This window comes from Myxine glutinosa, chromosome 1 (genome assembly GCF_964187855.1).
Source record: "Myxine glutinosa chromosome 1, kmMyxGlut1.1, whole genome shotgun sequence".
Classification (NCBI taxonomy): domain Eukaryota; kingdom Metazoa; phylum Chordata; class Myxini; order Myxiniformes; family Myxinidae; genus Myxine; species Myxine glutinosa.
Window position 1 is genome coordinate 310,387,431 of NC_136261.1, and position 12,611 is coordinate 310,400,041.

Here is a 12,611-nt window from a genome sequence, read left to right on the forward strand (position 1 = left end):
GGAAAGATTTAATATCTGAAGCAATGATGGATTCCATGACTTTGCTGATAATTGGGAGAAGGCTGATTGGTCTGTAGTTGCTGGGATCTGTTTTTGCACCTTTTTTGTGCAAACCGGTGATGTTGGCTGATTTCCAAGCAGATGGCAGATGACCTTGAGCAAAAGAGAGGGTGAAGAGAACAGAAAGAGGGAGTGAAAGAGCAGAAGAACATGATTTTGGGACCCGTGGGCTGATGCCGTCAGGACCAGTTGCAGAATCAGAGTCGAGGGTTGACAGAAACTTTTCCACCTTGTCAGGAGGAAAGGACACAGAGTCCAGGAGCAGCTGGGTACGACTGGGTACGGTGGGTACAGAGAGGGATGGGTTTGGGACACAAGATTTAGAGGCAAACACAGAGTTGAGGCATTCAGCTTTTTCACGTGCGGAGTCAGCCGTTAAGCCGTTTGAGGTGAGGGAGGGGATGGAGGGGGAACAAACACCAGAAACAGATTTGACCAGACGCCACCAGGATTTGGAAGAGGGAGACAGATAAGAGAGTTCGGTCTTGAGAATGCTGAGATATTGTTTCCTGGCTCTCCTGAGGGTGGACACACACTTGTTTCGGGCTTTGTGAAAGGAAATGAGATTTCCTTCCGTTGGATTTGCTTTCCAGGAGACGAAAGCAAGTTATTTCAGGGCAACAGCCTCACCACAAGATTCCGTGTACCATGGACGGGAGGAAGGGTATGACAACTGAAGACGAGATGGTATAAATCTGTGCATGAGAGAGAGCAATTTACTTTGAAAGAATTCCCAGGGTGAGTTGATGTCAGAGGCGGTAGAGATGGGAGACCAGTCCAGATGATTGATGGCTGCTTGAAGACCGTGCCAGTTGGCCTGAGTGAAATGCCAGACTCGTAGACGCTGAGGAGGCTCTCTGAGAATGGTCAGAGAGATGTCCACTTTGACAAGCACATGATCAGATGAGCCGATTGGAGCAGAAGAAGAGCAGCAGAGATTTTCAGGGAAGTTTGTCATAACCAAATCCAGAAGAGAAGATGCTCCGTTGACTGAGATCCGGGTCGGGAAATTGACAGATTGTGTCAGTCCCAGTGAGTCGCAGAAGTCCTTTGCTGAAGAGCCATGGCTGGTGAGAGAGGTACCCACACCCAGCCAACTGGCATGGTGACAATTGAAATCACCACATATGAGGAAGAGAGAGTTGGGATGGGTAGATGGGTAGATAGAAGTTGGTCCATATTATCAGACAGTGAGATGTAGATGGAGTCATCGCTGTTTGGTGGACGGTACAACACACATATGAACAAAAGGTGGGAGCGAAGGGGAAGCCGTAGCCAAAGGTATTCCTGGGGGTGAGGTGGAGAGAGGGCAGTGGAGGGCGAGTGAGGAAGAGAGTTTTTCATAAAGATAGCAACCCCACCTCCAGGACGAGGCTCAGGTCTATCATACCGGAGGAGGGAGTAACCTGGGAGAGATACCAAGGCATCAGAGACATCATGATGGAGGAAAGTTTCTGTTAAGCAGATCACATCTGGTTTGTCAGAAGCAACCTGTATGGAGAGGTCTGTCAAGTTTGAAATGATCTGATGGATGATCTGAGGTGGTGGTGAACGCAGCTGTCTTGAAAACCTGGAGGGATTCATGAGATTGAAGAAAATGTGGAAGTTGTTGTTGTTTAGCCCCAAACAGTTCTCTTGAACAAGCCCGCGGCACGGAGACAGCCGGTCGATCTCGCAGGAGCGACCCAGAGATCCCCCACAGCCAGGATGGTGTGTCCCCGCCTTCACGAAGCCACGACCACGACAGAGTTAGAAGGAGAGAGAAGAATGGGGAACAAGAATGGGGAAGATTTGGCCCCGGACTTGCGTTGGGAGGTACAACCACCACGAAGACGCGTCCCCAATGGTGATGGTTGTATAATGTGGAAGTTGATGCCACAGGTGGGAGAAAAGAGGAACGAATGATTTGAAGCAAGCAGTGGTTTCGGATTTTGAGATTTTCACGAGAACGGATTTTAGCAAGATGGTCGACCTTGTGCGTCATGCAGGAACGTGGGGGGTGGTTGGGGGTAGGGGCGGGCGGGGGTTGGAGGGGGTGGGGCAAGGGGCAGGGGCGGGCGGGGGTGGGGACAAAGCACGGAAAGACCAAAGAGAGCAAGACCAGGAACTTGAATGGGGTCGACAAAAGACAGAACCACCGACATGTCTCCGATGTGAAAGTGAAAGGCCATTAGACTTGGCTTCATCTTGGAGATTCCAACGATATTGACGACCTCAGATTACCAGGCATCAAGATGTGAGGCGGGGGAGCCTGCTTTCTTTTATTTCTTTGAATATTTGAGAGTATTTTACAAAATAAAGGCTGATTTAAAAAAGGTAAACAACGTTGATATTATCAGGGTAATATGATATCCAGTACAGTAGAGTAGCGTACACTAGTACAGTAATCAATAACTTCGTAATCCTCATGGTCATCAAATCTAAATGGGGTTAGGAGCCTCCGCCAATCACAAAGAGCAACTTTGATGACGTTCGGTCCTTGGCTCCGCCCACACTAAGCACCGCCCCCTACGCGCGATTCAGCACGTCGCCTGCTGTTGCTGATCAGGGTGAGATTCCTCGGGGTGGAACGTTCTCTTCCGTGCCCGGATCACGCTATCAGCTCCCTGTTGTACATACGTGCAGACACACACACATCGTGATTACATACACACACGCACACACACACACACACACACACACACACATATCGTGATTACACACACACAAACACACGCACACACACACATCATGATTACATACACACACACACACACACACACACCGTGATTACAAACACACACACACGCACATCATGATTACATACACACACGCACACACATCGTGATTACACATACACACACACACACATCATGATTACATACACACACGCACACACATCGTGATTACACACACACACACACACATCATGATTACATACACACACGCACACACATCGTGATTACACACACACACACATCGTGATTACAGGCACACACACACACACATTGTGATTACAGACACACACACACACCGTGATTACACACACACACACACATCGTGATTACACACACACACACACACACGACACATCATGATTACATACACACACGCACACACATCGTGATTACACACACACACGCGCGCACACACATACACACACACACATCATGATTACATACACACACACACACACATCGTGATTACATACACACACGCACACACACATTGTGATTACACACACACACACACACACACACACACACATCGTGATTACACACACACACACACATCGTGATTACACACACACAAACACACGTACACACATCGTGATTACACACACACACACACACACACACACACATCATGATTACACACACACACACACACACATCATGATTACATACACACACACACACACACACACACACACACACACACACACACACCGTGATTACAAACACACACACACGCACATCATGATTACATACACACACGCACACACATCGTGATTACACACACACACACACACACACACACACATCATGATTACATACACACACACACACACACCGTGATTACAAACACACACACACGCACATCATGATTACATACACACACGCACACACATCGTGATTACACACACACACACACACATCATGATTACATACACACACATCATGATTACATACACACACGCACACACATCGTGATTACACACACACACACACACACACACACACACATCATGATTACATACACACACGCACATCGTGATTACACACACACACACACACACACACACACACATCGTGATTACAGGCACACACACACACACACATCGTGATTACAGACACACACACACACACACACACACACCGTGATTACACACACACACACATCGTGATTACACACACACACACATCATGATTACACACACACACGCACACACATCGTGATTACACACACACACGCGCGCACACACATACACACACACACACACACACACACACATCATGATTACATACACACACACACATCGTGATTACATACACACACACATTGTGATTACACACACACACACACACACACACACACACACACACATCGTGATTACACACACACACACATCGTGATTACACACACACACACACACACATTGTGATTACACACACACACACACACACACATCGTGATTACACACACACACACATCGTGATTACACACACACATCGTGATTACACACACACACACATCGTGATTACACACACACACACATCGTGATTACACACACACAAACACACGTACACACATCGTGATTACACACACATCGTGATTACACACACACACACACACACACACACACACACACACACACACACACACACACACACACACACCATGATTACATACACACACACACACACACACACACACACACACACACACACACACATCGTGATTACACAAACCTTCGTGGGACGGTTTGGGTCAGTAAAAGATGAAGATTAAAAAGACCATTCCTACAATACAAACCTTAAATATAAATTGTTATAAAACTCGATGATAAGTGTTTGGACATCCTCGGCCACATCGTTTTTGAACTCCCTGCTTCACCATATCCTCCATTATAAAAAAGGCTTCTTCCCCTCCCTCCACCTTCCTCCCCATTATCTTCTTCCCCTTCTCTCTCGTCTTCTCTCTGTTTCTCGACATTTCCCCTTCTCAATTTAACACCCCCACCTGACAACCGTCCGTTTGCGTACGTAGTAAATAGACGTTCCCTTTATCGGGACATGGCCTACCCTGGGTAGTCGAGCCAAAAAAGATTTATTGACGGAGTGTCCGTCTATAAATTGTTTGCCTGGTGTTTCACAGACAAGAAAGACGTCACATCGCCTAGGGGGGTAGGGAAGAGAGGAGGGGGAAAGGGAGGAGGAAAATGGGGAAATGGGGAGGGTGATAAGAGACAAACGTGCATAAACACAGACAAAGGGGAAAGGTGTGTCTGTCGCTCGCCTCGGGGCTTTCAGACGTGAAGGTAAACGGCACGCAGTGGGGGTTGATAGTTTTGTTATTTGGTTTTAACCGAGGGAAGCGGCGCACAGTTCGATTCCATGCGAGGGCTCCATCAGATCGCCAAGCCTGAGCAACGAAAACAAGGCAATGGTGGAGTTTGTCGAGCTGAGGTCGGAGACGGAATGTGTTGGGTTTTACCAACTGTGACTGCGAACCCTCTCTGGCTCGGACAAAAGGTCAATGCGGGAAACGTCAGCTTCCTTTGTTTCTTTTGGAGGGAGCAATACACCTTTGTTAACCTTCTGTTCACGAATACAAACTGAGAATAACGAAAACGCATCGTGATTACAACACACACACACACACACACACACACACACAAACACACACACACACACACACACACACACACACCGTGATTACATACACACACACACACACACACACCGTGAATACATACACACACACACCGTGAATACATACACACACACACACCGTGATTGCATACACACACACATCGTGATTACACACACACACACACACCGTGATTACATATATACACACACACACACACACACACACACACACACACACACACACACACACACACACACACACACACCGTGATTACATACACACACACACACACACACACACACACACACACACCGTGAATACATACACACACACACACACACACACACACCGTGAATACATACACACACACACACCGTGATTGCATACACACACACATCGTGATTACACACACACACACACACACCGTGATTACATACACACACACACACACACACACACACACACACACACACACACATCGTGATTACACACACACACACATCGTGATTTTACACACACACACACACACACACACACACACACACACCGTGAATACATACACACACACACACACACACCATGATTGTATACACACACACACACATCGTGATTACACACACACACACACACACACATACACACACACACACACACACACACACACACACACCGTGATTACATATACATACATACACACACACACACACACCGTGATTACATACACACACACACAAACACATCTTGATTATCCACAAACACACGCACACACACACACACAAACACACACACACACCGTGAATACATACACACACACACACCGTGAATACATACACACACACACACCGTGATTGCATACACACACATCGTGATTACACACACACACACACACACACACACACACACACACACACACACACACACACACACACCGTCATTACATATACACACACAAACACACACACACACACACCGTCATTACATATACACACACACACACACACACACACACACACACACAAACACACACACACACATACACACACATCTTGATTATCCACAAACACATTTTAATTATACACACACACATACACACACATACATACATACACACACACACACACACACACACACAGACACACACACACACACACACACACACACACACACACACACACACACACACACATGCATCGCATCGTGATTTCCTCCAGCGTATTTCACAGGAGCAGAACGTTTGTCCATTTCGCACGAAGTACTTGCGTTACTGCAAGGTTTAAATATATATATATATATATATATATATATATATATATGTATATATATATATATATATATATATATATATATATATATATATATATATATATATATATATAATAAAGGTATTAATTTATTTTTGAATAAAAAGTCGTATCCAAACAAGAGTGTTGAGTGCAGACCAAGTCAACCCTGCGAATGTTGTAACAAACAAACAAGGGCAGATCAGATCTCCAACAACGTTTCACCCGCTTCATCCGTGGGGGCTATAATATACTAGTTCCCTTACAAGGAACCTCGACCCACACGGAGGCCATTTGGCCCATCAAAGCCTGCGCTATTATTACCAACCTATGGTTGTTTATCCGTGCCATAAGCAAGGTAGGAGAACGTACCGTTTTTAAACTCTCGGACAGGGTTCGAACCAACGGCCACCCATTGTGATTGGTCCACCATTAAAACGAGACACAGACTATTGTATAATCCCAAACGCCACAATATTGTGTCATATATAACATATTATATGAACAGCAAGCTGGTTTGACCAGATGCGGAACGTACGAACAGCAAAGTTTACCCCGCCGAGCAGGGCGATCATAACCCCGAGATAACGCGCCATATTCCGTTTCCAAGGGAGGCAGATGTGGGAATTATCCTGAGTTTACAGGAGGAGCTTCAAGCTGGCGAACCGACGGCGATAGCACAACCTCTGCAGGTCCGCCTACGTACACGGTCCACCATAACGGGTGCCTTTGTAAACTCAAGTCGAGATCGGGGTCTGTGGGCACGAAAACCCCAGAAGGCTATCGAATCCATTGACGTCATGTCACCACCCCGGGAAGCCCCACCATTCACCCCCCCCCCCCCCCTCCGCCTCAACAACGTCACAATAGCTTCAATCTGCTATTGGTCGCGTTTGGATACTCCCTGATTTGGGCAAACCTTCCGTATTATTACTTTTTAACAATCAATGCTACCTTGGAGGCGAATATTTGATGCCGCTCGAGCGGATTGTTTCCACAATTTCTGCCCCCAGGGCGACTGTATCATTGGTAATGTTTGTACCTATAAACAGCGTGATGATGTAACGGCAGACCGCTTAGCCACGCCTCCAGTGACGTTGTTTTTCCGGAACGTCTGTATAAAAGAACCACCTGGGGTAGTTTTACAGTTCAGATGCATTTACAGTCGATGGTAGAGCAGTTCTGGCGGCGACGGGTGAGGACGGCGATCGGTTCTTTGTTCCTTTAGTAAAAGCGCAGTTACTCCCGGTGTCGTTTGCGAAAAACCCAACGGGTCATTCCACGGAGGATACAAAGCGCAGGAATTGAGACGACATCGGCGAATAGACCCGAGGGTTCGACAGAGTCGTCTTAAAGAGACGACATTGGGAGTTTCGCGACTTTTTTTGTTTGTTTTGTTTTGGCATCTCATCAGCTGTTGACCATCAGATGCGCAACGACGTCGCAATGAAGTTGGAGATCGAGAGAGCCGTTACCTTCGTGGCCAGTCTGTTGCGGGCGTCGAGTCTCCTTCACGACCCCCAGCTCGATTCCTTCAGCCGCTCCCTTTGCCAGCTGTTGGCGGGTAAGAGTGGGCGTAGCCCAGACGGAGTGGGCGTGGTTTGGGTATTTATTTTCCCCAAACGTCTTTGAGCCGATTCCTGTAAGATCTGCTAATTGTCACGAGCCGAAAGTTTGTCCATTTCGCACCAAGTACTTGTGTGAACCGACTATTTGGGATCTTTGACTGTCGGGTAATCTGGATTCTGGAGACCTTTGTTCGTGGCTCGGCAGATTTGGCGGGTTTTCCGGTGGAGGGGGAAAGTGCGCATAACAAAGGAAACGCTACGTGGTGGAAACCGCACAAGTTCTCGCGCATCACCGAGTTGCCGTCAAACCTGGGATTGCGCAGTTGGAACTTGTAACCGAATTGTCAAATGTTTCTGTGCTTCGAGGGATCTTTAAAAGTAAAAACCGTTTTCCATGGGACCTTCCTTTGGGAAAAGCTTTGAGAATGTTGAGCAAAGCTTGTTTATCTTGAACTATTTGTTGATTCATCGTGTTGTATTTATAAAACCTATCTACATTGTATATACAAAGGGGAAGGAAAGGAAAGGGACGGGAGGAATCGAACAATAAGGTGAATGGGGGGGAAAAAAAAAACCATTTTGTGTAATTTGTATATGGCTCTTGAGAGCATATTATGAACTTGTAGTATTTGTTAATGATGGTAAATTGGTATGGAACATTAACATTTAAATTGCACTTTTGATCATTAAAGCTTTATATTTCTTTCCACTTTGGTTGATCATTTTTGGTCATGTCATTGTATAAAATTGCTGCCCTGACATAATTTGTTGCCAAACGTAGCAAGCAGTTGTCACATAGCTCTTGGGTAGTTGCAGCGTAGCTGCAATTTCATTGTACGTACTTTTTAATTTTAATTTTTTTTTTTAACCAGACTTTCTTTCCCTCTTTCTCAGAACGCTATCAGCAGCACTGGTTTCCAGACAAGCCTTGCAAAGGTTCGGCATATCGATGCATCAGGATAAACCACAAGATGGATCCCCTGCTCGGGCAAGCCGCCATCTGCATCGGGCTAAGCACGGAGCAGCTGTTCCGTCTCCTACCCAGAGAGCTCACTCTGTGGATCGACCCGTTTGAGGTGTCGTATCGCATCGGTGAGGACGGTTCCATCTGCGTCCTTTACGAAGCCGCCAGCGTCACGCTGCCACCAGCCACCCCAGAGCAGTGCAGTTACACTCTGGGGTGTAAGGATAGCCGTGGATACGTATTGGGTCGCACAAGCCCATCTCGCAGTTATGCTATGATGACTGTTTCTGGGTGATTACTTGTATCGTCTGTCACTACTGGGAGCCAGGTTTAGCGGTCAGGTCATGGTTACTGCAAGGTGTTTTTACTGAGCGCAGCATTGCTGGATGATGTTGTGGTTGGTCTTTGGCTGCGATGATGCTGTGATTGCAAATGTAGAAAATTTTAGCTTTTTGTAAAAAAAAATTCTCACCTTGGCATGTCTTAAACTGAAGACCAAAACAATGAAAGTGTTAATTTTTTTGGAAAAAGGAAAATTAGAATACAAGGGACAATGTATATGGTTCTAGTGTTAAAATTGAATTTTGTGCACCTTGCAATATACTGCTGCCTTAGCGCCGAGCCTGCAGGCTGCCAGGACGGACAACGGAACGGACGTGTAAATGAGTTTTTTGATGCATTGTGTCCAAAGTCTTAGTCTTAGTTGTTTTTAACCTTTTGACATCTGGTTTTAGCAAGTGTTTAGGAAGGCACTTTTTTTTTTCTTTTTTTTTTTTTTTCTTTCCAATTGCAATAGTTTGTAAATCTTGTATATATCTGTACATTTTTGAGAAGAGCTGTACAGATTTCTATTTTGAGATGGAAGGTGTCTCAATTGTTGAGCTGTACTTCTATTGTAATAAACTAGACGTCTGACTGGAATTTTGTTCTCATCCCGCTGATTCTCGAGCTGTGTCCTGCTTTGGGAGATCGTTTCCAGTTTCCATTGTACAAGTGGAGCCATTTTGTAGAGGCAGTCGCGTTCCTTTTCACAACTCTGGCAGATGGCCATTTTTGAAATTGCTCCAAATGGGTGCCTTCATAAAATGGCACAAACTGTCATTTTGGTCAAATTTCATCTTTTTATTGAAAAACTTGGAATGGCAGATTTTATCCACACGTTAAGCCTGTGGATACACCATAGGCATTGCTTTGCCATAATTATTGTAAATTTTCATCCATTTTTTTTTTTCAATTTTCTTTAAATAAATATAATGTGGCATCTGTAGATAGTGAGATTATAAATAGTTTTCAAGAAGGGTGCAGGTTTTTTTTGTTTTTTTTTCTTCAAATTAAATTTGTAGCATGCAGGTCAAAGTTCTGGCAGGTACATAGCATTTGTGAGGTGCTGTGGTTCACTTCGATGCAATACACATCTTGAAAGCAAATGGTCCATGTCGTTGTGGGTGTAGTGGCAAAACGGATTTTAACACCTGTTTTCCATGTTTCGTTTTGTTTTGGTGAATGCTGGTTTTGAAGGTTGTCCATGTTTGCCAAGCAAGCTTCAAGTAAACCTAACGATGTCCCTTGTTCAAAATGTGCTGCCTTAGGGGCTATTGCAAAATCTGCCACCGTTGCCAAGAATCGCATCTGGGAGTCGTTTGAGAGAGGGTTGTATAAAGGGGCTCAAGCACAGTTATCCAGATCGGAATTCAAAGCTTGGCAGTGCTTTATAAAAGACACCCTTGTGACAATTTTGCAAGGTTTGCCAAGCAACTGGAGGTGGAAGAGGGTGTTGGGTTGGTGGATGTTCTGAGTTGGCATTATTCAATAGCTGTTGCTGAATGGATGAAAAATGGCCAATTATAAGGTGTGTGTGTGTGTGTGTGTGTGTGTGTGTGTGTGTGTGTGTGTGTGTGTGTGTGTGTGTGCACGCGACATCAATATAACAGGTACCACAACAACAACATGCATTTTAAGGCCATGTACCCTGCTAGAGTGGGGGTTAGCCTTGCGGTCCCCATGACAATCCAACATTTTGCCCTATTTTCTGCATCTCTCCTTGTTTAACCCCCCTTGCCCGCATTTCTTCTTCCACCATCTTTAGCCAAGTCTTTCTTGGTCTTCCCCATCCTCTACTTCCTTCTACATTCATTTCCATCACTCTTCTCAACCAGTCACTTTCATCCTTCCTCAACACATGACCAAACCACCTCAAACCGTTTCTCTTCACAGCATCCATCACAGGCTCTATTCCCATCATCTTTCGCAATTCATCATTTGTCTTCCTCTCTCTCAACGATACTCCGCACATCCACCGAACCATTCGCCTTTCCACTCTTTCCAGCCTTCGTTGCTGCTCTACGTTCATTACCCATGTCTCGCTCCCATAAATCATAACACTTCTCACACATGCAGCATACACCTTTCCCTTCAGCTTCAACGACACTCCCCTCCTCGTCAGCACGCCACTCAGTTCCCGAAACTTCTTCCATGCACATCTCACTCTAGCAACCGTTGCCGAGTCTGATCCACCTTCTCCATTCAGCATGTCTCCGAGGTAGCAAAATGTTTTCACACCTTCCAGCCTCATGCCGTCTCCAAGATCCAACTCAACATTTCCTCCATCTGCAGCTCCCTCTGTGCATAACGTACCTTTGAATGTAGCTGCTACACTGGTTAATGACCCTCTCAGACCACTACATTTTTGATGAACCCACTCAGCGCACATTGTACATTGAATGGAGTTCACTCCGACACCCTTTCTGCACACAGCACAGGGCCACTTCCCAGTTCTTTCCACCTCACCACATGCTTTACCACTTGCCATCACCTTCGTCTTTCCTATATTCACCTTCAGACCTTTTGTCTCCATACATTCCTTCTACTTGTTCATCTTTTCCTTCAGTCCATCCATACTTTCCGCAATCAACACCAGATCATCTGCATACAACAACTCTCACGGTAAACCGTCCTTTACGTTCTGAGCCAGCACCTCCATCACAGCTACAAACAGTAGTGGACTTAGTACCGACCCCTGATGCACTCCCACCTTCACCTCAAACTCCCAATATAACAAATATGAACAGCAAGTTCAAATCAATATAACAGGTAAACCTGGACAAAAACATTGCACACTTGTTTGCCAGCACTCATGGGAAACCAATGGGCATAGCCATGTATGACATTTGGATATCTTGAGTAAGATGCTGCATGGAGTTTTCCAAAATGTGTATTGGCAATTTGGCAGATCCAGAAATGATGTAATGTAAACAATTAGTTGCGTATGTGAAATAGTTCATTTATTAATCCTGTATTTGCACACTTCAGCCTTGAAAACGCAGGTGGAAACCGAAATTACCTACAACAACCAACCTTCCATTTTTTTCGCCGTTGTTTTGCATA

General features: G+C 45.5%; 1 protein-coding gene and 1 long non-coding RNA gene across 3 annotated transcripts; one reads left to right on the forward strand and one right to left on the reverse strand.

Annotated features, from left to right (window-relative positions):
- Nucleotides 1-2,308: 2,308 nt before the first annotated feature.
- LOC137419471 (uncharacterized) lies at nt 2,309-7,286 on the reverse strand. 2 transcript variants are annotated; one of them, XR_010982890.1, is made up of 2 exons: nt 7,238-7,286; nt 2,309-2,666 (listed from the first exon to the last, which is right to left on the reverse strand). It is a non-coding gene; the product is annotated as an uncharacterized LOC137419471 (long non-coding RNA). The 2 variants fall into 2 exon arrangements; XR_013621447.1 differs by lacking the exon at nt 7,238-7,286 and adding an exon at nt 4,845-4,870.
- Nucleotides 7,287-7,777: 491 nt separating this feature from the next.
- LOC137439919 (protein BTG1-like) lies at nt 7,778-10,148 on the forward strand. Its single transcript, XM_068136170.2, has 2 exons — nt 7,778-8,259; nt 9,158-10,148. The coding sequence occupies exons 1-2, from the start codon at nt 8,124-8,126 to the stop codon at nt 9,520-9,522; spliced, it is 501 nt and encodes a 166-aa protein (XP_067992271.1). The 5' UTR covers nt 7,778-8,123; the 3' UTR covers nt 9,523-10,148.
- The last annotated feature ends 2,463 nt before the right edge of the window (nt 10,149-12,611 follow it).